This window comes from Tyto alba, unplaced genomic scaffold, assembly GCF_018691265.1.
Source record: "Tyto alba isolate M040663 unplaced genomic scaffold, T.alba_DEE_v4.0 Super-Scaffold_18, whole genome shotgun sequence".
In the NCBI taxonomy this organism is placed as follows: Eukaryota; Metazoa; Chordata; class Aves; order Strigiformes; family Tytonidae; genus Tyto; species Tyto alba.
In genome coordinates this window covers 29,823,560-29,847,833 of record NW_024881280.1, presented here as the reverse complement: position 1 = coordinate 29,847,833, position 24,274 = coordinate 29,823,560, and the positions used below count along the sequence as shown (strand labels likewise).

Here is a 24,274-nt window from a genome sequence, read left to right as displayed (position 1 = left end):
AATAAGCACATTTATAACAGTCTGATTTATCTACTTGCTGGCAACTCAGCTGGCTTCTAGAAAGTCCTTTCTTGTAGCTGTAAGTGGTGTCAGACTCATCAGTGATAGGGATCATGTAAGATAAGCAGCAGTAGGGGGGAAGAAGGGGAGTGACCTTCCTCCTTTGACATAAACTTTTTTTCCTCCTGAATTTTTGGTAGATCACTACTGGCCCTTCTTAACCTAGAATGTTATTTGATTTCTTTTCTTCTCCCACGAATTTGGACTCCTGACTTCAGAGGAGCTGCTTTTGATTTACTCTTGAGTAAACAATGGCAGAATTGTGAGTGAGGGCTGTGGAAAGTAGCAGTTGTGGCCATAAATGATGCCTCTGGACCTTACTCAGTTATCCATAATAGTATTTTTGGAGACGGTACATTTTAATTCGTTAGTTATGTTCTTCAAATTCCGTTCTGGGTGTGACGGAAACTTTGTCCTGGGAACCGATGTAGGAATTTGTAGGAGGACTCAGTCCAAGGATCGTAAATGTGAGTGGGTTTTTCCTTGCTACAGTAGAAAAGAAACCAAATTGCTGCCCTTAGCCAGTGACTTAAGATACCAAAACACTATCTACGGCATGCTGAATTGCTATGTTTTGTTGCAGCAGTGAATGGTAGCAATTTACCACTAGCTGAGTACTATCAGGTTTTTGAAATGCTGGTGTCACTGGCTGAGAGACGACTGTTGGTAAGCAGAGGAATGAATGGGCTTCTGTATGGGGAAGTCTCAGTGGCATGGAAAAGTGTCTGTGGCAGTACGTGGAGCAGAAACTTATTGATGGGATTTTGCTTAAGAGAATTTAGTTGAATGCTGAATTCACACTCATTCAAGCTATGAGCAGAAAATGAGGCTCTGCTCCAGAGCTACACTGATGAGATCCCATGGTTGCCTACTGTGGGAGGATATTCGCTGAGATGAGGCAACTATTGTAAATGCTTTTCTGACTTTACAGTTGACAAAAAAATGCTTACAGTGCAACTTGCAGGGGCTGCAGGGGTAAATGCAAGACTAGGGTTAGGTTTTCATGCCCTATCTCAAGCTTTCATTGACACATTTTTATCTCTTTTCCTCATCCTTTAAGGTGGAAAGTGAGAACACACCTCTCCTTAGGTTATGTGGGTTCCAGTAAAAATGGGGAAATAGTGTGTCAAATGCTCTGGGTTTAGGTTAGGGGGAGGGGTGTAAACATGGCTGTTAAGGTTAAGTGATACAGAATGTAATAAACATAGAAGTTTTGCAATTAGATCTCTTTTCTTTAGATTGTTGGTGAGAACTAAATAGTTCTTGCATGGCTCATCTTCAGGAAAGAGAGTCCTTGCCATGCAGGAAAAGCTGTATCTGCAAGATTCTGCTCAATACCACTGCCTTGCACTGTCAGTCTGCATGCAGCCTTCTCCAGCCCTTGAATAACACAGAGGCACTGCACCACCCGAGATCCTCACTGCTTCTGGGAGCACTTCGAAGGCTTTTGGAGAAGAATGTTTGGTGGCTTTAAGAACTGCATGCTGCTGGCTCAGATTGAGCTACAATTACACTTTTGAGAGAAAATGGTACAGAGCTCCTGGGTCAAAAGGTATTTAGTTCTGCAGGAATCCCCTTCAGAGATTATATTTATTTATAAGTGTAACTGGAAATAATTATATGATATTCTTTCATAATTCCACGCTTCCTGAAGTACTTTTGGACTAAGGAGCTGTAGATTAATAGTGTAAGTAAATTGTTGGCTTGCCCACGTGCCTAAGGTAGGAAGAAATGCTTGGTGTGCACGGGAGCTGCAGGTTTTCAGTCTTCAGTTGGGAGAGATGGGAAGTTGGGGAGTCAGGATGTGGCCGAGATGGTTCTGAATCAGACAAATGCTGGTGCTTTTAGCATTGCGTGGTTTGTTTTGAAGCAGTCAGATGAACTTGTCCAAAACGTTTTTTTCCTGTTTTGGCAATTAACATCACACATTTATTGTTGTATAATTGCCTCGTTGGACTAAGTTATTTGGATTTTCTCTTTCTTACCCCCTTTCTCTAAAGATGGATGTTTTCTTCCTCAGTGCTCAGGGTTAAATACACAAACCTTGCTGTTGTAAAAAAAGGTAGATTTGTTTTGTACAATTTTATATCAAGTTCTAATACCTTACAGACTTTTGGCTGCATGGCACAGAAAGAGGAAAGAAGCTGTCATAGAGACAAATTGCACAGAAGACTCAGTACAGTGCTAGCTCCCAGCTATTGAGATAAATGGGATTTTGTTGTTCAGGCTGTACCTCCTTTTCTACTTAAATTCATTTATTTTTGTATCTCTTTATCTGTATATGTGTGTGTATACAAATATATATTTATATATAAAAAGCATTACCTAGTCATATTGGGTTTTAGATTATCCAAACAGTTTTAAGGTAAAATGGGAGTAAAAAGTAGTATGGATTTGGGTTGTCATACAAAGCTTTCTATCTACTTGCATCTCTGTGCTAGGAAAACAAGGTGCTGTAGTAGTGGTACATCTCTGCAGAATCTCCTCAGGACAGATGTGTTCTGTTACTAAAACTAGTTACCAATTAGTCTAAACAGATCACTGAATTAAGAGTCTAACTAACCTGAACAGTCTCTCTTATTTTTTCCAAAACAAACTGGCACTTAAAATTTAGTAAAACACTTCCACTTTGACTAATTTTTTGTTCTTTCAGGTTTTGCTGAAGCACCTGTAAGACATAACTGCCTTTTGGGCAACACTGCTTTTGTTCTGAGGAATAAAGTTCCCTGTTCTTGGCTTAGTAAGTCTGCTTTGATGTGTCATTTGCTGTTGGCTTAGAGCTGAGTAATTTTGAATTTGGAAAAGCAGAAATGTAATTATGACCCTTTCCATTAAGAGACAAGCATTTCTGTCATACTTGTTTGAGAAGAAATAGAAAATTTTCATTTACAAAGCTTTGATTTTAATTTGTAGTACTGAAATTGTAGGAAAGATCTTGCTTTCTCATCCTGTTTTCCTGCTGACTAGGAAAAAAAAAATAGGAAAATGTCCTCCCCCCAGCTATAATACTTGCATTATTTTAGTTTCAAAGTAAACATGCTTATGATCTAACCACTTTTGCTAATTACCATCTGCTCCTTCACCAGCACTTGAGTCCCACTCACCCTGCAGTGTCTAGTATGCCAAAAATGCATTTGTCTGGGCTTGAGCTGATGGGACAAGAGTCCGTGTCTTAATTATGGTAGAATTATCCACTTGTGTGCCACATCAACTTTGATTTATTTCCCTCACAATTTATAAAACAGGGTTCACAAACTTGGAGTTGGATTTGCACTCTGAATCTTTAATTTAGGCATGCATTAAAAAGAAGAAGAATTTGCTTCATCAGTAAACTCTTGGGGTTTTTTCCTGTTTTGACTGTCTGTCGATTCCTGTTGTTTGGCATCAGGCTAAACAATAAAATGGTTCCAGAGCTGGTTCAAATGGCTTTTCAGTCCACGCCACATGTAGTGTCGGCCTTTACACACTGTGTACAGAAGCATGCTTTTTGGAAATTGAAGGAATTTTGTAATTACCCAAATAATTTCGGTGTTTGTGTTGCCTGGCTTTTAAGTTAGACCAAGTAATGTTAGTGTCTAGGGATGTGTGTGTGTGTGTGTGTCTAATAATATGGATGGATATGATAAGGATGGTGTGTGGGGCTATTTATAGAGATTTGGGCCTTAGAAGTTAGGAAATTGCTTTAAGAATCGTGTTGCCATTTAAAATAATGGGGGAGGTGATGTGTGCCTTATTGTAGAGCCTTTAAGATCTTTTGCAAGCCCTTTTACAGAAGTGAAGACAGCTGGAAACGTTTTGATTTGGTATCACTCCACCCCCCCACCCTCCCCACAGATGATTTTGCACCATCTCCTGACTTTCTAATAGAAACACCTAGAATCCCAACAGGCTAAAAATGCCATAAATCGGCAATACTAAAGTTAGATTCTGGAGGTTACGATAAAGTTGTAATCTGACAAGTTTCTTTCAACCACTTTTGGTGGTGCGTGTGTTTAGTATTGCCCTGGAGAGTCTTTTGCAAGGAAAACACAGCGATTACAGAAATCCTCTTCCGTACAGTGCAGATGTCAGCATTTGTGGTCACTGGGTGCAGCTGTGAAGAGAAGAAGGACCCTTTGGCGGATGCCAGCCCTTTTCCAGGCGCTGGTGCGTTGGAGCTGGTATATCTGACTTCCTTTTGCAGGGCAAGCAGTGGTGGGTTTTCACACCACCAGCATGCTCAGGGGTTGGTTACTGTTTTTCAGCAGGATTTGGTACTTTATGCACCTCTGAAAGGCAGGATTTCTGCTGTCAAAGTTTTTAATCGACGGTAGGATGAATGGAGGTGTCGCTTCCTTTTTGCTCAGTTTTTGGATAGGGCCTTCAGCAGTTTGGACCTCATTTTCTAGCTGTGCATTTTTCTCTCTAAGGGAGTTTGTACATTATTTTTGGTTGCTTTTCACATTCGGGTATTAATTTCAGATTGCTATTTTTGTGTTTTTTTCCCCTCTTAGTTCTCTCTTTTTTTACTTACCTCATCTAGAAGTGGAACCATTCATAAATGTCTGAGGCACGCATGGCAGGGACAAGTGTTTTAAATCATTGTTGCACTGTGCTGAAAGTGCAGTTGCGTTTCAGAAAAGAAAAAAGTTGCAACCTTTTTTTGAAGCAAGATTTTAATTTGTAAACCATCTGCTATTTTTGGTGTGTCAAATATGAAGGCTTCCTGTGTGAAACCGATAGAGAAAAAGATCACAGGAGATCTGGAGCAGTGACTCAGGTCACAGCAGGCCTGTTTGCATGACACCTGTGTTATCAAAATAGCCTTGGTTTGGCATCCTTAAATGAGATTTTCTTTTCCTTTAGGTGGCAGATCTGTTCAAAGGCATATTTGATCATGAATAATTTGGAGGAAACCAATTTTCAGTCCTTCTGAGAATATCATACATTTTCTCCTCCTTGTTACTTCTGAACTCTTCACATCAACATCTGATGTTGGGCAAGTTGTCAATTTTCAATGCTGGTGTCTGCTCAGAAATTGTTTCTCCCTGTTTCCTTCCACTTCAGGCATGTTAAGTCAGATAAATTCATACACTGATGTTTAATCACTGAGCACTAATCACCCTTGTGCAATATTGATCAGCAGCCTGTTTGTAGACGATGATCAGAATGAGTAATAACTTGCTAGTAAACACCGAGGAGTGAGAGGATGAAGATGGTGAGTTGGCCCAATGTAGAGGTTGATACAGCTTTTTGAATTTCCAGAGGTTTTTAGACTCCATCAAACAGTGTTGTCTTCTCTTTTTCCCCTCCCATGCTCCAAACTCTGTTTTTGTTCTTGTTCTCATGTTCAAGCCAAGGAGTAATCCTTCCTTTCTGTGGGTGGTGTGTCTTCCCACAAGTGCCCCAGTCCCTCTTCTCAGAGCTGCTGGTGCTGCTGAGGGTGTCCACAGTCTCATTTTCCTGAGGAGCCTGTCACTTCTCCTCCTCCTCCCAGTACACTCGAAGCATGCGCAGACTTTCTGTGCAGCCCGATTTCGTGGGGGCTGCCTGTGAACACTGCACTTGAAAGCAACTGCTTGCAAGATAATTCAGTTAAAAAGAGACTGGGGAAAACCCAAGTAGGCAGGCCTGCGGTGTGTGGGTTGAAAGCTTTTTTTTCTCCCCCTTCCTCCCACTCTTTCCTTACCAGGTAAAAGACTTGGTCTGTGCCTGAACTTGCTATTCTGAATAACCCCTTCTCTGCACACAGCAACTGATGCTCACATCCTGTTGCTACCAGCTTAGCTGAAAGAGCACCCTGAAGAGTGACATTTCTATTTCTGTTGGGTTTGTTTCAGTGGGTTTTCAGGCTGGCTCTCTGCTGCAGCCTCCATCATGTGCCTTTTGATTCTCTTCTGTGAATTTAAGGAAACCTGCCTTTGCTTTTTGTATGAAATGGCAAAATCACTGTGGGATTTGGAATCCCATCTTGAAAAACGTAGACTTTAAACAGACAAAGAATATATTTTGAGTTGGGATCCTTAAGTATTTAGACTTTGATTACTGCTCTACTAATGCAGAACTAGTCTGCCCAGGAAATAACATGAATAAACCTGTGAATCCTCTACTTGCCAAGCTGTAGGTTTTGATCAGGGACTTGCTGGCTTCCTCGGGAAAAATTTTTATTTAAATTTTTTTTTTTTCTTTAAATCCATGCACACCTGTGAGTGTCTTATGTCTTTAATGTAATCACTTTGCCTTGTTTAATAAACTATCTGCACACTTCCAAATCTGTTTTACTGGTGGAGATGCTCAGAGAAGCTGAAATGCAGTATTAATTATCCACTCTAAAGTATGTTTGAGTGGCTCATGCTGTAGAAGTTCCTTGTGCTAAGCTTTGTTGCATCTGCTGCTTTTAGTGTTTTATCAGTTGCAACCCATGTAGCCATGCTTGTAAAAATACAGGTACCTAAAAAACCCAAGGCAACAAAAAAACTAAAATTGTCAAACCTATTTTTGATGCTGCGTTGAGGAAAATAATAAAGGGAGTCTTCTTACAGTTTTAATGAATCTTACTGCGAATAAAACTTTGAAGGCTAAGCAAGTTCATCTTACTGTTTTTACAAGCCTGTGCTTCTGCAGCAGGCTTAAAGTAAAAATGTGGGGAAATGTAAGCACATCCGAATTAATTGTTCCCCCAGTGAGAAGTTCCCATATTCTTCGTTTTAACTTCCTCCACCTTGAGGACGACTCGGATGAGACCTGGCACCGTAGCTTGCTTTCTCCCCCTCCCACCGCATCCTTCTGCTGAGAAGGACAATTCCTCACCTGCTTCTCCCTCCCTGACCTTCCTGGGTAGGATGCTCGTCCCCTGGGGCTGGTGGCAGGCTCCCCAGCTGTGGCGCTGTGGGGACCGGTGCCATACACCTGCAGGGAGGGCAAGGGGCCTGTGCGGCAGGGGTGGGGAGGACACCCTGTGCTTAACCCCCACGCCACGGTGTCCCCTGTTCAGGCCTGCGGGAGTGCCCTGGCCCTGGCTGCCTCCTGCCACGGGTGGGCTGGGGCCATCTCGCCAGCTGGAGTGGGAAGAGCCTCTGTGCGCAGCTGCCCGAGGAGACCAGAGTTACAGCGAGGCTCAGGAGAGGATGCTGTGCAGGGCCCTGCGATGGGGTGGTGGGTGGGGGGCAGGCAGGCAGCTTGGCGGTCCGCTCCCCCCGTGTGTCATTCCCTTGCAGTGTCGAGGTCAGAGCCTCCCTGCGCTGGAAGGCTTTGATGCAATGAGGTGTCTTTCTGATGGGGAGGCTTCTGTGGCCGGCGCTTCAGAAGATGCAGGAAGAGGTCAGGGCCGAAGGTGGTGGTGCTCCTCTTCCTCCGCAGCTGGGCCCAGCAGGGGCTTGCTGCTCCCTGTCCGGCAGTGTGTCACTGGTCTGGCTCTCAGGGGTGATTTCTTGCTTGTTCTGTATTACAGTAAAAACAAGATGCTAAATCCCACCGGGTGAGGAGAGTCCTCTCCTGCAGGCGCTGCTGTTCTAGTCCCACCAGGGTGCCCGGTGCTTAAGGGGGATTGTGCTTGCTGGAGCAGCTGGGTTTTGACCTCACCTCAGGAGGCTGGTTTGCTCCTGGAGTTAAACTGGTTTTGTTCTGGTTCGCCTTCATTGCAGAGCCATTGATCTCACTAATTTAAGAGGCGTTCCTCCAGAGCCTTGTGATGGTACCTGGTGTTTGGGAGGAAGGAGGATTGCTGTAGGCTGCTTGCAGATTTACCCAGTCATGGTGAAGTCCCAGGTTTTTTGGAGTCTGAGGTTTGGGCTTGTGACATTTGGGCTGTTGAGGCTCCTGAAGCCAGGCCCTGCCCTGACGAGTTTGTGCTGATGTGTGCAGTGCAAGCAAGGTGAAGGTTTCAAATGCGGCCAAGAAGTTGCCTCATTTTGGAGGACGTTTGCAGAATGGGGGGTGTGTTTTGTTTTGCTTTCTGGGGTTTCATTTGGCCACGAGAAAAAGGAGAGGGAAAGAGAAATGACAGAAAAAAAATAAGTATCTCTGAACTTACTTTTGAAATGGGACACAAGCAGAGTAGAATCTGTGTATGTAAGTGGCAGAAATAATTTGTGTGTTGACAGATGTGTGGTAACACTGAGGTCTCTGTTGCAGGAGGACATTTTTTCTTCAGCACATGACTGCTGCAGGTGATGGGGGTCTGTTGAGGCTGCTGAGCAGGGCTCAGAATGGAGCACACCTTTGTCTCCCTAAAAAGCCCAGGGACACTTGGAAACCCCACATCCAGGCAGCCTCTCAAACCATTTATCAAAGTGTCTGTTTTTCCCCCTCAATTCATCGTGCAAACCAATACTAAAAACAAAGCAAGAAAAAACCCTACCTTAAATAAACAGTTCTGGGGGAAATGTTGCCAATCCACCATTAGCTTTTGTCATCTTCCTTATTTCTATTTTTATTTGTCACTGCTAATGGATTTAGTGCAATGTACTCCCACCCATCTCTACTAGCTGTTAACCCCTTCCCCTGGAAATTCACTCACTGGCTTATTTCATCATTAATATACTAGTAGGCAAAAAATGACCCACAGACCTTTAGCACAGATATAAGTGTTGAATAATTTTTTTAGTATCTGTTGTGTGAAGTGTTGTGTTTTGAAATTGTCTCTGGGTTTTCATAAATACAGATGTATCTATATATTTATAAGAAAAGGCAATGTGTCTTTTCCCATTGTATAATCTAGATAACATGAAGAGTATTGGATGACCAGTGGGTATTTAAAGAAGTGCCCCTTTGACGTGAAATTAGCACGCCCCACTAAATGGGCTGTTGGTCTGGAGTCTCAGGGAATTTTTTCATTTTTCTTCTGCCTTTGACTTTATATGTGACCTTGAACACTACTTTTTTATTCTTTTGTTTCTGTGTCTCCTCAATTTTCTTTTCAATAAAGTAGGGATAATTACGCTTTCCATGTATACACAGAAATTCTGTAGGCTGAAACAGCATTATTAATGCTACTTTCTACCTAATCTCCCTCCAGTATGCCATGTGACGGTCTGTCATGCTGACAGGTTTGTCTTCTGGGCTCTCCTGCCTTCCCAGCCCAGTCTCCCTGCATCTGTTTGATCTTGCACTTTGTTCCTCCCTAGCAGTGTCACAGCCTGTCGTCTTCAGCTCCCGGACTTCGCCTAGCCTGGGGAGGCTTTGGGGAACGTCGGGGGGTTGCTAGGCACTAGCATGAAACAACATACCACTACTTTATATAGGAGCCAGGCATTGTTTAAGAGCAGTTAACAACACAGCTTTCTTCAGTTGCTTGCAGGATTTCCATATGGCAGCCTAATAGCTTTATAGGGTGGTTTGTATACAAACTCAACAAGAAGATATTTAACAGGCTAAATATGACTCTTGGAGTTGGGTGACATAATGCAACACCTCCTGAGCCTGTTGGAGGAATCATTTTATAATGGAAGCAGTGGGAAGCTGATGTGGTGTAGCAGATCCACTGCCAACTGTAGGCAATACTATTGTGCGAGCTTACCTTCACTGATGGACATACAGGTGCTGGCGTGCTGGAGGAGCTAGAGGAAGAGCAGTGGACCAGCTGTGCCCATGCTGTTACCTGGCAGTGGGTCACCGTGACTGATACAAGAATAGAGAACTGTTCCAGACCCAGGGCTGAAGTGCCCCTCGTGGGATCAGGAGCCCGGACTCTGGGGACATGCCTTGGGTTGGCAGTAGCTCGAACTTGCTGCGTGTCTAGGTCGCGTACTAGAAGACATTCCTGACTTGTCTGTACTCGTGAGGGGGAGTGCCAAGGTAAAAAATTGCTTAAAAAGTCATGAATGCATTTGTGTAAAACCTGAACTGTCCACGTAGTCACTGCTGTGCTGTCTCGCAGCCACTGCTGTGAGATGTTACCCACAGTTTCTTTGCTTTACTTGTGGCAGGTAGACAAGGCTGTAGGACCTGTGCCTGTGGCTCTACTTATGGGGTGCTCTTTGGGGATTTGTGTGGGGGCCAGCCTCTCTAGGCACCGCTGAAGGGAGTAGGGCCCTTCACTCTGATAGAACATAAAAGTACAAAGGTGCAAAGAAGACTTCTAATATATCTTGTACTAGTGAGACTTGAACTCCTTCAGCATTGGAAGGCCACTGGACAGCATGTGTTTCAGTAGCACTTCTTGTGTTGTGGGATCTTGCACTGCATCTTGCCTGTGAAATGGGTTTTTTTTTTGACTGTGGAATACCACAGCCTTTCCTCTTCTCCAGCTGTTACTTCACAGCCCTGGTCTGACCTCTTTATTCCTGGAGCATTTTTTATTTGCATGGTTGGCTTCCCGTTTGGTTTGGGGTTTTTTGTTTTATTTAATTTTGAGGCTAAGTAGTCCTTTTCCACTATAATCATACTTCTCATTCTTGGTGACGTTACTTACCCACCCGACCTCTCCAGTCAGAAGAGTAACTGCCCACATGTAGCTGGAAGGACACCAGAGGCATGGCAATGGTTAATGCCCCTGCAGCGCTTGCAGCAGAATCAGGCCACTTTCCTGAGGGCAAACCAGGGATTTAAAAGGTTGATGACTGTGCTGATGTCTGGGGTAGCTCATTGAGCAAGTGAGCTAAAATGTTGAGAGGTGAGCATGAAAGCAGCAACTTGGACTTGTGTGATTGGAGCTAATGGATGTTTTTACTTGGAGCAAAATAAGATTTAAAAAGCCCCAAGCTTTTGTTTTCTTGAGGAAAGCTGGTGATTTCTTGATGCACCTGGTTTACTTGGGTTGAACACTATACTCCAGCAAGCCTTCCCATCAAACCTTAACTTTCATACATTAAATGAGCATGTATTTATGGTTATGTAATTGCACTTTAGCTAGTTGGAGCTCTTTTTCAGTTTTGCGCTTTTGCTGAGCTGTGACTGCTAGTTTACTGAAAAAAGAGTTGAAAACATGCAGAAGAAGCAGGTGTGAGGGTTTTGTTATGTTGCATGCAAATACTACTTGAGCTTTCTCTTGGTGTCAAGCTGTCACATAACACTGCCAAACTTTCCTTGGAAGGGCAGGGGAGGGGAACGCTTTTGAGTTCATAGGTGGTGGTGGTGGTGGGGTTGTGTGAGGGTTTCTGAAAATTAAATTCACCATGCAGTTGTTACTGTCATTAAAATTGCTGTTAAGATCTATAGTGCAGTTCTTTAAAACTGGCCATATAGAATTTCACTGATCTGTGCTAGAAATATTGGAAGAGAATGAAGAAAATCTACCCTTAAACTGCACGAATAGTGATTTTTAATTTTTATATGAGATTACAGTGGATCTAAAGAATGTGTTTTATAATAATAGCAACTGGTGGCAGTGGCTTTGTTTTTCTTTATTTAAGAATTTCTTAGCTGTTGTATTTCTTTCATTTTTCCTTTTTTTTTTTTTTTTAAAAAAAAACCTAACTGGCTTCAGATGATTCAAATGCTCTATGTGTGTCTTTCTGCAAATTACTTAATTTGTTTAAAAAAGCAGTAATTGGAGAACCCACCAGCCTTGCCTGTAAGGTACATAGCTGTTAAAGAGGATAAAGGTTTACTATTATCTGTGACCACTCATAAGAACCATTTAAAACTGGAGAACCAATGTAGGCGAGCAGTGCAAGCAACGTTGTTTGTCTTCATAAGTTGAAACACAGATGACTGAAGAAAACCATGGAGTTCTAAACAGACCAGCAGACCAGCTTTGGCATCTTAATCTTAAATCTTCCTGAGCATTTGCCAGCTAAATAATTTAAAATTTGTTATAGACTATCTTTCCCCACTTTTGATACAGTATGCTAATTCTACCTCACGTAAACGAAGGAACTACAATTCTGAGTGGGTCCTATTTTAACAGTGATGCCCTTCATTTGGAGGGGTGTGATACTGACGGGAGGGATGGGTAACTGAACTAAAAAAGTAAAAAGGTGCACTCTTCTCAGCACTGCTGTCTGCAAGTGAATAGCACAGAGCTGGCTTTTGAGTAGTGTTCCTGGTGGTACAAGTTCTCCTCGGATACTGAGAAGTGTCTCTGCCCTTGCTGCTGCAGTGCTGATTAAACACGCCATCAGTGGTCGCAGTCGACTTGCATTTTCTAGCCTCCGTGAATTGTGTGGTCATGAGCCACTTGTTTCACATAGTGCCAGCACAACGTTTTCAAACCTTCAAGAGTAGCAGCGCACTTGGTGAAGGGTGTGTAATCTGTGTTGTATTGTGGGATGGTTTTTAAGTCACTTGGCAGGTGTCTCTGCGTAGTGCAAGGAAGTTATTTAAGCAAGTCATTCTCTTCTGAGGTACGCTTTGGAGTAATTACTGTGTTCCTCTTGGTGTGTTTCAGAGCTGAAGGCAGGGTGTCATAAGGTGTCACTCAGAAAGTATTTTACTTCCCTTCCTCCTGCCTCTCCATCTCCTCACAAAAATCCTTCGCTTTTCTTATGAAATAGGTGGGTTTTTTCATAAGGTGAGAAGAGGGGAATTTGTTTTTTAGGAGGAGTTCTTAATGTTAGCTTGCTGTCCTTGGGAATCAACCAGAAGCCTGTTTTGGTCCAAGTTCCCAGAATCACGCTGTGTTTTGGGTGACTGCAGTGTCAGGCAGTGGGCGAAATACCGGGCGCTTTTCACAGACAGACATTTCCATCATGCCGGTTCTCTTGGGAGCTTCTATGGGTCCTTGCTGCCTGACAACGCTGAGCATGCTCTCGCCACCCCAGAGGATTCCTGCACAGGGGTGAGCAGTCAGCAGTGGCTCCAGAGACACGGCCTCAGTGAGGAGGAGGCCGCTGACTTCATCCTGCCGCATTAGATGCGATGCAGACGTAGAAATTGAGAAATGTTCTTGCTTGTACCTTATGCCCAGAAATCTATTTCTGGTCTAAAACAATTATTTTTTCAGATTCTAGTTCTGGCTGTAGTTACTCAAACAGTTGTTTTAATTTCTGTGGTGACATCATGGGTATTTTTATGATCCAGTTCTTTTTGATCCTATAGGAACACTTCTGTGCTCACACGGCATACTTGGACACCTGTAGAAGCTGTATGGCATTCCCATGGATAAACTTGGTGGCAGATCTGTGTGAAGGGTTTGCTTCAAGTCTGCTATTGCAGGGTAACTGGGCACAATGAGCTCAGGATAAATATTTCCTTAGAGTAAAAACCTTTGCTACCCAGTAATCTCTCCACTACTACTTGCAAAGAGGTCATTTGCTGTAACAATAGTAGGTTTCATCCACGAGAAGAAACCCTTAGATCAGTAATGGTGAATACTGACACCAAAAGGTGTCCTTCGTGTTATTTACAGGTCCTGTGTTAATGACTGCAACAACTTACACTGAGCTAGGCAGTGACTGATAAGTCACAGTGGTGTGATTTCAAGATTTGATAGCTTGGGACTGTAGATGCTAGTTGGAAATGCCCTTTTTTTTCGAGTACTAGGAAATTTCTGCTTTTTCTGTTTGCTTTTACAGTTCCTGAAGCACCCCTGTAACCAGTGTGGCGTATTTCTTAAAGACAATGTACATCTGCACCACTTCAGCCTGGGTAGCCACCATATGCCTAATTCAGATTGCTGACAGTTTTGGTTCAGCAGAGTCTAGCCGTGGCCACTCATCCCCTCCCGGTTTGGCAGCGGAGAAGTAAGAGGACAGATCTACTCAGTGGGGAGCTGTTGGCTTGGTTCTGGTTTTGTTCACTTGTTTGGAGTAGAGAGGTCCCTAACCGAAAGAGTTCAGTTTAATAATTCTCAGTTTGCTCACGTAGCCTGGGCACCTGTGCAGAGCTGTGGGGTCACTCTTGTTTTGGCTCCTCTCCCCCCAGCCTCCAAGCCTCCCCCTGTGTCACTGCTCAGCATTTCGGTGTCTCTGGTCTCAGCTGCATGCTGTCCTGGTCTTTCCCTCGGGGCTGTGTCTGCCAGCCTCGCTGCTCAGCTCACACCAGCTTTCCCACGGACCACTGCTCCGTGTCACACTGGTTTCCCCATTCCTCTTCCGAGCAGCTTTATGTCCAGCCAGGGTCCCAGTTTTCCTTTCTCAATGTGCTGTTCCAAGAGACGCATCGGGGTGTCACCACGGCACATGCTGCAGGAGAGGAGAGCTCCCTGGCTCCCCCCATCCATCCCCTGCTTTGCAGCAGTTCTGGGTGCTCATCAGGCCCTTCATGTTAGCCAGCTCAATGACTTTAAACGGCATAAAATTGTACCAGCAAAATGGTTTTCTTTGAGGAAAATGGCTGAAATGGGCCTGTGGAAGAAGGGCAGGGCACATGCGAGAGGGCCGGGGGGAGAACAGTGCAGGGAGGACCAGGGAAGCAGCAGCTCAGACACCTCCATCCGCTACATCCCTGCTGGGATCTGTTCCCCTCGGGCGCCTGGAGCTGCTCCTCCCTGGTTTGAGCACAGTCCTGTGCACATTCAGAGGGAACGTGTAACCGGAGCTTCAGAAGGGACAATCTGAAATTGCCAGTGCCCCTCTGAGCCTGCTTGTTTTGCAGTGGCTGTATCTGTTCTCTTTGGAAAGCTTTATTTTGGGCAGACTTGTATGGCAATGAAAAGAACAACTCTGGAAAAAAGTTGCGTTCCTAACACATTTCAAGTCTGTGCTAAAATAACCAGGGAACAAATTTCTCAAATAAACATTTTCTGGAATTTTTGTATAGACAGGGTATGTATTTTTTCGCAGCCACTGGTCTTGGAAAGAGCTCAATGCACAATTTCTTTTATTGAGCTTTGGGCAGGTGATAGGTGATATGTAAGGCCAGGCAATTAGTTGTGAGTATATGGAAGCAAACTCTTTATAATGAGGAGTTTTAATAGTGGATAATGCTGTTGTTCCCAACTATAACAACTGAAAGAGCTGACAAGCAGCATTTTAATTCTTTTTAAATTTTAAACTTGTTTTTCAATTCTGCTAAAAGATGACCAGACGTTTCTGTTTGGATCCTAATAGGTTGTGTAAAGTAGGATTTTAAAACTTCTCTGTGCAGTCCATTGGGACAAAAAACAGTTGGACACTGAGTGTTGCATGTACCTTTTTATGGGATGTGCTGGTTTTAATTGTTGGGGAGGGGGTCAGATTTGTATATTTGAGATATGAGAAGAGCAAAATAGTGAATAAGTAGGGATTTAGTACACAATATCCTGATACAGTCTACCTATATATTGACAGAAAAAGGCACAACAATTTCTTAATAGAAAAGGTAATCAGGATTTTTTTAAAAAGAAAAGGTATTCAGTCATAAACTTTTATGGGATAACTTCTACATGTTACTTTCTTTCCCCATTAGTACCTCTGAAATAGCTTAACTGCAACTATACTTTTGGACAAGGTGAAGGGGACTCGTAGTAACGGTCCCCTTGTTTTTACTATCCATAAACAAGAATGCAGAAGCAGTAACCTGTGAGTCGGGGAGGGAGGTGGCTGGCCCTGGCCCTGGCCCTGCGAGGAGGCGGCATGTGGGGAGGTCTGAAAGCACTCCAGTGCCGAGATGATCAGGGGGCTGTTATCCACTCCTCAGTCACTTGTTGCCTGGGAGACAAATGTAATCCAGGGTTTTTTTCTCCCTTCCTTGCTGGCTTTTGATTGGAGCCACTATTGACTTTTGGCTTGGAGGAGGTAGTGAAGCAGCACGCCAAGTGTCATAAGATGGAAATTAATCACTAACCAATGGGTCTGAGTTCCAATGATTTCTTTTCCCGTGATTGCTCTGTATATGATAAAACTAATGACACATCTAAACAGACAGTTAACGAAGCTCTTCACACCTCTGACAGTCAAGAAGGACTCTTAACCGGAAGACACTTCAGTTTTCTTTTTATTTCTGCTCTCTTGTGTGATTGTGGAAAAACAAAAGTAACCATCTTAAAAAAACAAACTTTGCATGGTTGGAGAGCTTTGCCTTAAATTGCGTTTGTTTTTGCCGCTAAATTATAAGTCAGCTCAGTTGCAGTGAAAATATAGCAAATCTGCCTTCCCAGTGTTTCTGTTAACAAGGAATATAATTCCTCTCAATACTTTTTGTGTGAGAGAGTTTCTGTTCTTCAGTGAGATTATTCTTGGCTTTTGCAAGAATATGGACAAGCCAAACAAACTTAGCTTAACAGTAACGAAAGGTTTTGAAGTTACTATTCTGTAGTGACTTCATCTTGTAAGGCCCTGAACTTGAACTAACTCTGACGGGGTTGGGGGAGTAATCTCTTCCAGGTAGATGAAAAGTCTGTCTTGGAAGTAAACGAAAAAACAGAGAAGTTTAGGAATAATATGTTGTGTTCCAGTAAGTACAAATAAGGTAGATGGTATTTAAGTGTAAGGGTTTTTTTAAGCTTATCCCATGCTGTAAGAAGTAAGGAATCCAGCAAAGCTTTTCTTCTGAAAAATGTTCCTAGTTTTGCACATTGCTTGCTTAAAAGGAAATTTTATGTTCTTCTTGCTCTCGTTCTTGGATGGAGCATGGAAGTGGAATTTGAGAGGTTTGGATTCTATTTTTGACTCTGTCCTTTGCCTAAAAAGTCACTTATTAGGCCTATCACGTCAGGTCTCTGGCTCATTGTCCCATATTTAAGAGGACTAAACATAACAACCTCTTTTTTGCTAACTGGTTTGAGATGTGGGGCGCACAGCTTCCACCGCTGACACCAGCAGTGGATCTTTCAGTCAGCTGCTGTAGTGCTTTACCAGAATGAAGGCCAAAGAATCTTGCTTGTTCTCTCTATCTCTAACCCCTCGAATCTTGGGCTTTTTGGCCATGGAAGGGCCCTGCTTCATCTCAAGAGCTGGAAGATGTCTCTCATTAGTCTGTCCAGTGGCCTTGTGGTAGGACTCCCCAGGGGAGCAAGGGGAGAGATGGGCTTGAACCCCGCTGTCCTGAAGAGGCTTGACCCCATGTTCCTGGTTCCACTAGAGCAGCATGCAGAAGGTGCTTCCTTCTTCATCCCCTCCAGCAGATGTGCTTGTTTCTGACAGAAAGCGGTTGTGGCTCCCGTGGGTTGTGCCAGCCCCTCTCCTTTTCTTTAAAGCCAACTCTGAATTGGTGCGGTGAACTTGCTAGATGCTCTCACGCAGCTATTGAGTGACGTTGGGGAAGATTCTTCAATTTTTCTGTGTTTTGGGGGGAGAATTTAGTGCAGGTTTGCTGTCTGTAAGCTCGGAAGGAGATCTGTAAGCACTTGGCACGTTGCACTGTGTATCCTAAAGCCGCCTGTGAGGCAGAGGAACGCTTAAGGGTTGGTAGGGCTCCACAAAGATGCCAAGTTTTGGGAAGGAAACAAGTGTCTGCTTTTGGTCTTGTTTGTGGCTTTAGAAAATAATATCCCACTTTCGGTGTGATTTTGTATGTGTGTGTGTGTGTGTATGTTCTTCAACACCTGACACAGAGAGCCTTGTTCCACTGATAGAAGTTGGAGTTGAGAAAAAGGATAGTCCTGGATTGAAAAGCATCTAGAACCTCCCCTGCCTGTTCCAGAAAACATCAACATTTACCAAAAATCTTACCATAATGCCTTGATAGCCTGCCAGTGGAGTTCAGTCAATAATTAGGATTGTTGTTTGCTTTTACGTATGCTCAAGCAGACTAAGGCTGCTCCTGAGCAATTGTTTTGTATGCTTTCATAGTAGAGCTGAGGGAGAGTTGTTTTTCTGTCTGAGGACTCGCACAAAGCAATTCAGAATATCTGCACCATGACCTCTGATGGGCTTGAGACAAGAATTGAAATTGTGTTGCTTGTAACTTCAGAATAAATACTGAATTTGAGTGTAGACTTTGCATTATGGATTGACTGCTTGTGTTGCTCCATGTGTCCGGAAAGGGTAATTACAGTAACTGTTGTTTTAACTGATCACAATTTCACAACACCCCTAAATGGTTTAAACTCTGATTGTGCTGTGGGTGCTTTTTTTTTTTTTTTTTTTTGGGTTTTTTGGGTATTTTTTTTCCCCTTAGGGGAGAAAAGATGATTAATTTCCTCTTGTAGTGTAATGGCACTGATGTCATGTGGGTTGAAGGATTAAGTCCTTTTATTTTTAAAACAGTTGCTAGGGTGTTTAAACCCCTCCTTTCTAGCCCTGTTTCTTGTTAGTATAACAGTAGAAGGAAAAGAAAATCACTTTCAAAAAGAATCTACTTTTCTTCAGAGTTTCCATTTAACAGTAACTGTAGCTTTGTGTTTTTCCAATATGGGGTAATGGGGAAATTGCCAGGTATTATTAAATCATATTAACTAGTAACAAGGGGGGGGGGGGTGTGTGGAGTTTAAGGGGGGAAGCAACCAAACATTCATTCTTACTTTTTTACCCCCAGAAGTGTGATTTAAATCATACAGTTGCAATACATTATTAATGGAGCAATAATCTCTGGCAAGCAAACTGTGTTCACTTCTGTCAGATAAAATCCAAACCCCACTGCTTTTTGTGACAAATACTGCTAAATAAATAAGGCTATGCCATTAGATCAAATATTTGATTTTTTTTTTTTTTAATTCTTTTTTCTTTGCAGAGTATTGGAAAGGGGTCCTTGTGGTGTATAGACCCAGAATATAGACAAAATCTTATTCAGGCTTTGAAAAAGACACCCTATCACCCATATTCGCATGTGTTCAATACACCTCCCACATCTCCTCAGGCATATCAAAGGTAAGAACTAGATGCATTTTACAACTCTAAATGTTTTCATACAGTGTTGCTTATGAATCTCGGGTAAGACGTTAAGTGTGATTAAGCGATGCCGTTTGGAAACGTGCTAGCGGCGGAAGCCCCGGCAGCGGCCTGGCCTGGCCTGGCCTGGCCTGGCCTGGCCTGCCCGTCCGCCCGCGCGGCGGCAGCGAGCCCCCGGTCCGGCTCCCCTGCGGGCCCCGGAGCCCTTTTGGCAAAAGAACGCCTGGGAGTAAAATGCGTGTAAAGCAAACGGAGAGCTCTGGAGTGTCCGCTTGTCCCCTTTGCAGTAGGTGACAGCGCAGTCCTCTCGCACGAAGCTGAGGGACTGGCTTTCCCCGCAGGTGAGCTATGGGGCCCGTGTTGCCCGTGCAGCCGCCGGGTCTCCCGGCCTGGGGTGACTCCAACAGCCGTTGCTGTAGCTGCGCGCTCCCACCAGCGCCGCGTCGTCCCACAGCGGGAGCCCTTTTTCTGCCTTGCCTCGGTGAAGCAGGCATGGGCCGGGTTTTTTTTTTTTTTTTTTTTCATTTGTTTTGCATTTGGTTTTGACCTGTCTGTTGCTTACGACTACCGTTAGCGAAGGAAGAATGATCATCTACCAGCACCTGCAACCCAAACACTGGGTTTTGACACAGCTGCTTTTTCCCCCGCTGCTAATACGGAAATTGTTTTCCTTCACTTTTTCCTAATGTTGCCAGCGTGTTGCGGCAGGGCAGAAATGCCGGTTGTGCCCGGTGCTGTACCGCGCCCCACAAAATCAAGAAGGCGCCTTGAACCAGCCGTAGCTGGGGGGGGGGGGGTGTGCGGTCAGCAGCGTCACCAGGACTAAGAAATGACTCTGGCTCGCGTGGGGTTTGGGGTTGTTTTTTGTATATTTTTTTCCTCTGTTTCCCCCCGGAGCCGTGTCCGCGTTAGTGCTGAAGGCGGCGAGGGGGGGCGGGCACGCGGGGCTGGCGCGGGAGCGGCCGCCGCCCGATGAGCGTGATGGTCGCCATAGCAACGCGGGCGTCTCCGCGGCAACGCGTAGCCCGGGCAGGTGCCGTTGCGTCACGGGGCCGCGCGGCGCTGCCTGGCGGGAGGACCGGCCGTCGCGGCTCAGCCGCGCGCCGTTGCCGTGGTAACGGGTAATCCCGCGCAGCAGCCGCGGCCGCCCCGAAACTTTTTTGGGAAATCGGGATCCCGAGCCGGGTTTTGTGTTCCGCGGGGAGCGGGGGAATTGCCGGCGCCGCGGGAGGGGAGGGAGGGTGTTGTTTTTTTGTTTTGTTTTGTTTTGTTTTATTTTTCTCCCCCCTCTGTTTTGAGGAGAGCGGCTGATGTGGGGGCAGCCGGCAGCGGGGGGTGCAGGGGTTGGGGCTTTCCTGAAGCAGCGCAGCACCAGCGGGCCACTCTGTCTTGTGTTTCATGTGGAGCTCTAGAAAAATATTATCCGTAGTACCAGCTTTAGAAGGGATTTTTTCACTTTTACTTTTCCCCTGCTCCCAGCAATCCCGCCACTACTGTGCTTTGCAGAAGGACAGATAAATGACTGGAACAATGGCATTAAAATTGTAATTTATGTGTTTGAACGAGGCTTGTTTCCAGAGCCTCACTTTATCATTTCTGTTGCCTTTTTAAGAGTATTTTAATTGCGCCCATACAGATTTATTTGGAGATTCTCATATCAAGTAAGAGTGTAATGCACATCTGACGTGGAAATGGAGCGATTTTGATCCCTTCTAATCCCTGCAAACAAACAAAAAAAAAGCAAACACATGCAGTTTAAAGCAGGAGGCGTGCCAATTTTTTTTTTTTTTTTTTTTTTTTTCTCATGCATGAAGTGACTGTTGACTCAATGGGTCGGGTTTGTCAGAACCGCTGTGGGATTTGCTGGCAGGCGTTGCCGGCGGGAGCTGGCAGATCGCTTTTCCAGGTTAGGTTGAAGGAAGCGACGCAGCAGCAGCGCTGGCACGAGCGGTCCTCACAGGGACGAGCCCGTAGAGACGCCCCGGCCGGGTGCTGCGTGCCCGGGGTGGCTGCCCGCACCCTGCGCTGCCCGCCGTGCTCCCCACCTGGCTGGACGCCCGCCGAGCCGCAGACCTGGGGCGTCCGTCGTGCTGCCCTCTTGTAACGGGGTGGGTGGCCGGAGCCTCGGAGCCTGTTCTCGTGCGTGGGAGAGGTGTACGGGCACGTGCCAAACAGCGTGGGATTTAAGAAAGCGTTTTGAAAGGCTGCCTGCTTTCGCCAGTGCCCGGTTGTAGCTGGGTAAATGGCAAAGCTGTCTTCTGAGCGAGACAGAGGGAGGGTGCCACCGAAACACCCGCAAGCAAGTCCCAAAACGGAAAGGGAAACTTCCTCTCCCTGGAAACCATGGGCTGTCAGAGCTGCTGCTACATGGCTTGTGCAGCCAAGCTCTTTCGAGTCTTCCTTGTAATGACTGCATCATAAAACAAAGCGCTTGCGTAGCTGCAGGAGCAACTGCCTTGCAAATAGAAGCCCAAGGGAGGCCGGGTTTTGTATGAAGAAATTATGGTCTCACTGTTATTTTTAGCTGGATGTCTTTCAGCAATTCTGCTGTCAAATACAACTTAATCTTCCTATGGTCTTCTGAAATATTTATTTATTCATCTACTAATGACTGGCGAATCATCAACACGAGGCTGGTCTAGGCTATTAGTAACTGCTGGATTAATTTAATTATGCATTGGCAGTTACATGGCAAAATCATTTATTCAAATATATTTCTGATACATTCACAAGGAGTTGAACATTCCCTGTGCATTTGCAAAAACAGTAATCCCATACGTATGTGATTGCTTTCTTGTTCGCGTACAAGGACTTCGGTAATGGGTAGAAAATGTAAATCTACTCTGCCATCGTCAGATCTCCAGAGCAATACATCGTCATAGTAACAAATTCCAGGGGAAATTTTTCTGATGGTGAGGATAATATGTCTAAAAAAAAAAATCCTTGGGTGGCAGAGGTTTTGCTGTCTATCCGTCTTATATAACTGAAGCCCACGACTGAGAGAAACTATGTCACCCAATATTAACGAAGTATGTCTGGAACCAGATAATTCACCAGTATTACTCCTGCCTCTAGGAACGGGATTAATCGGAGGAATTACAAGGTTTATAAGGATCAGTTGGTGCGATTCCACAGGGGCAAATTGACCTCTTGCTTGTCTTTATCAGATGTTTTAAAAGAATAAGGATACACAAATGAATCACATGTTCTGTTTAGTATCTGCATAAGCAGCTTAGGGGTGAATTGAGCACAGACTGGAGGAATGTATTGTAAAAATATCCCAAGCAAGATGATCACTATACAGACAAATTCTCCCTTTCTGAGCAGAGTTAATTACATCAGATAATTTAGCTTTACAACTTCACTAGAGCATCCTGCATAAATATAACAGGGAAGACCTTTTATGAAGGAGTTTTATGATGTGTACCCATGTTTGGATGGCTAAATCGATGTTATACTAGTACCGTTTGAGATTAGACATATGACTCAAACCAGGAAGTTTGGATTACCTTGGGCTCCATGTATAGAAGACCATAGTTTCAGGAAAAAAGGCAACCTTACAAGTGTTGTACGTAAGAAGGAACTTCAGACTACAGTTATCAGAATTGATACAGCAATTCAGCTTGAAGATTATCTGTAAGCTGTAAGAAGAAGAATATAGTAATGTGAGTTATTTAATTTTAATTGAAGTGGATGTGTATTCTTAAAAAACAATACTCATGCCAAACAGAAAAAACCTCTTGGATTTTTATCTGGTTCTTCTAACTGAAGCACGTATCATGTTATCTATGATGAATTTCAAGGGCAAACTAACACTGATACACAGCGTTATAAAGAAAAAAACTCCTTGGTGTGGAGAAACTGGTGCTGTAGTCTAGTTTGTTTCTTTTTAAATATTTACAATCGTGTTGGCAATAGCAACCTTGAAATATATAGACACAAACTTGGTTAAGTAACTATATTAAGTCAGTGCCCTGATACTTCATCTATGTTTTATTTCCATTTTTCTGACTCTGAAGTGTAGGTGACATTTTCTCTTCTAGTTGTGATTCAAGGAGATCTTGAAATGGATTTTTCTTGTCTCTGTATGTATTACATGGGGCTAGTTCTCAGTTCTGTTTCTCCTACTGCTGCTGAAAACTATCATGAAATGTAATATAAAATAACAGAAATTTTTAGTTTCACAGATGAATAAAAAATATTTGAAGATTTGGGTGACCAACTCAGAGTATTGGCTAGATCCTTTTACGGACTTGTGGGGCATTACTGCACTGCTTTTAATTTTTCCAGTGTGTTTTGCTAATTGTAGTTGATTAAGCCAGTGGCAAACATCGATGCATTTGTCCTAAGTTGCTGTATAACTGGTGAAATTGCAAAGGTGCCTGAGGTACAAAATGAACAGTGCTTTCTTCCTTGGGTTGCCCCAGCCTGCCTGTTCATGAAGGCTTTCACTGGGCTCCTTGTTGGTTTGCTCCTTGCCACTGGAACAGCTCCTTGGTTGAGCTTGGTTGTTAGGTTCTGCTTCAGGAAGGATTAAGACCCCAGTTTAGTCCTGAACTAGATTTGTGCTTGGCTCTGGACATGGGGTCTACCTGTGCACATCAAACAAAGCACTTTATCAGAAAAATACCTCCTCTGGTGTTCATCACTGCGTTTCAGCTGGGCTGCCCTCTGTAGAGAGGGCTTGACCCTTGCAGGGCTGGGACAGACCAGAAGACAACTACAGGTGAATATTGGTTGTTGGAGAGCAGTCGATCCGCAGTCGGTGTACGTGGCCTCTGCCGGTTTTTGGCAGAGAGGGAGCTGCAGAGCCCGGCTGGTGCTGCTGTCTCGGCAGCTGGAGGGCCAGGCCCAACAAGGAGTCGGCAGAAAACCACCTCTGCTTCTTGTGTAGAGTCACTTTCTGGAACAGTATTTCATTTATTAAATGTGCATGGTTTCGTGGTCTGGTTTTCCTTTCCCCTCTCTTGTTGAAGTGGATGGTACAGGCGTAGGCCAGTGGATCACAGAGGGCCTGCGGGTACATGAGTGACCAAATGTTTTATGAAACTTTATACTGGCTTGGGATGTGAAAAATTTGGAGAGGCTTCTGTTTTATGGAATTTAGTGTCTCTTATCACTATTACTTGCTGCAGCTGGCTTCCCTAAAAATGCTACGATCTCCTTAAACATTTATCACTTACCAGTGTCTGCTCTTCTGATACAAGTTTCTGATAAAAATATTTTTCCTTATTCTTTATCCTGAGGTAGAGATTAAGAACAGGGGACTTTGTGATTATGAACCCCTTCTCTGCCTTTTGAAATTTATTAATAGAGACACAATGAAAAATTTGTGAAACTTGGATTTTACGAAGAAAGCTTTGAGACTTGCCAATAGCTACAAACCCTGTGGTGAATGGCAGAAGAGGTGGTCTGGGCATGCTTACATTTGGATTTGAACTAAAAAAAAAATGGCGTTTTGAGACTGAAAACGCACCGTGTTACCGTTCTTAGTCCCAGCTTTCTGCTCCCACCTCACCAGTACCAGTCGTCCCAGCCGTGCAGTGAGGAGGGCGAGGGGCGACCGTGCGGCAGGAGCTCCACGCGCGGCTGCAGCAAAAGCTCCT

The 24,274-nt window shown here is 44.3% G+C and overlaps 1 protein-coding gene across 12 annotated transcripts in view; it reads left to right on the top strand.

Moving 5' to 3' along the window:
• The window catches only part of FOXN3 (forkhead box N3), a 215,088-nt gene that overhangs the window by 87,146 nt on the left and 103,668 nt on the right, over positions 1 to 24,274 (top strand). For all 12 annotated transcript variants that reach the window (XM_042790642.1, XM_042790639.1, XM_042790641.1 and 9 more), the window contains exon 3: positions 18,511 to 18,647. In XM_042790642.1, the coding sequence (XP_042646576.1) occupies positions 18,511 to 18,647 (137 nt within the window). The remainder of the gene's footprint in view (positions 1 to 18,510; positions 18,648 to 24,274) is intronic.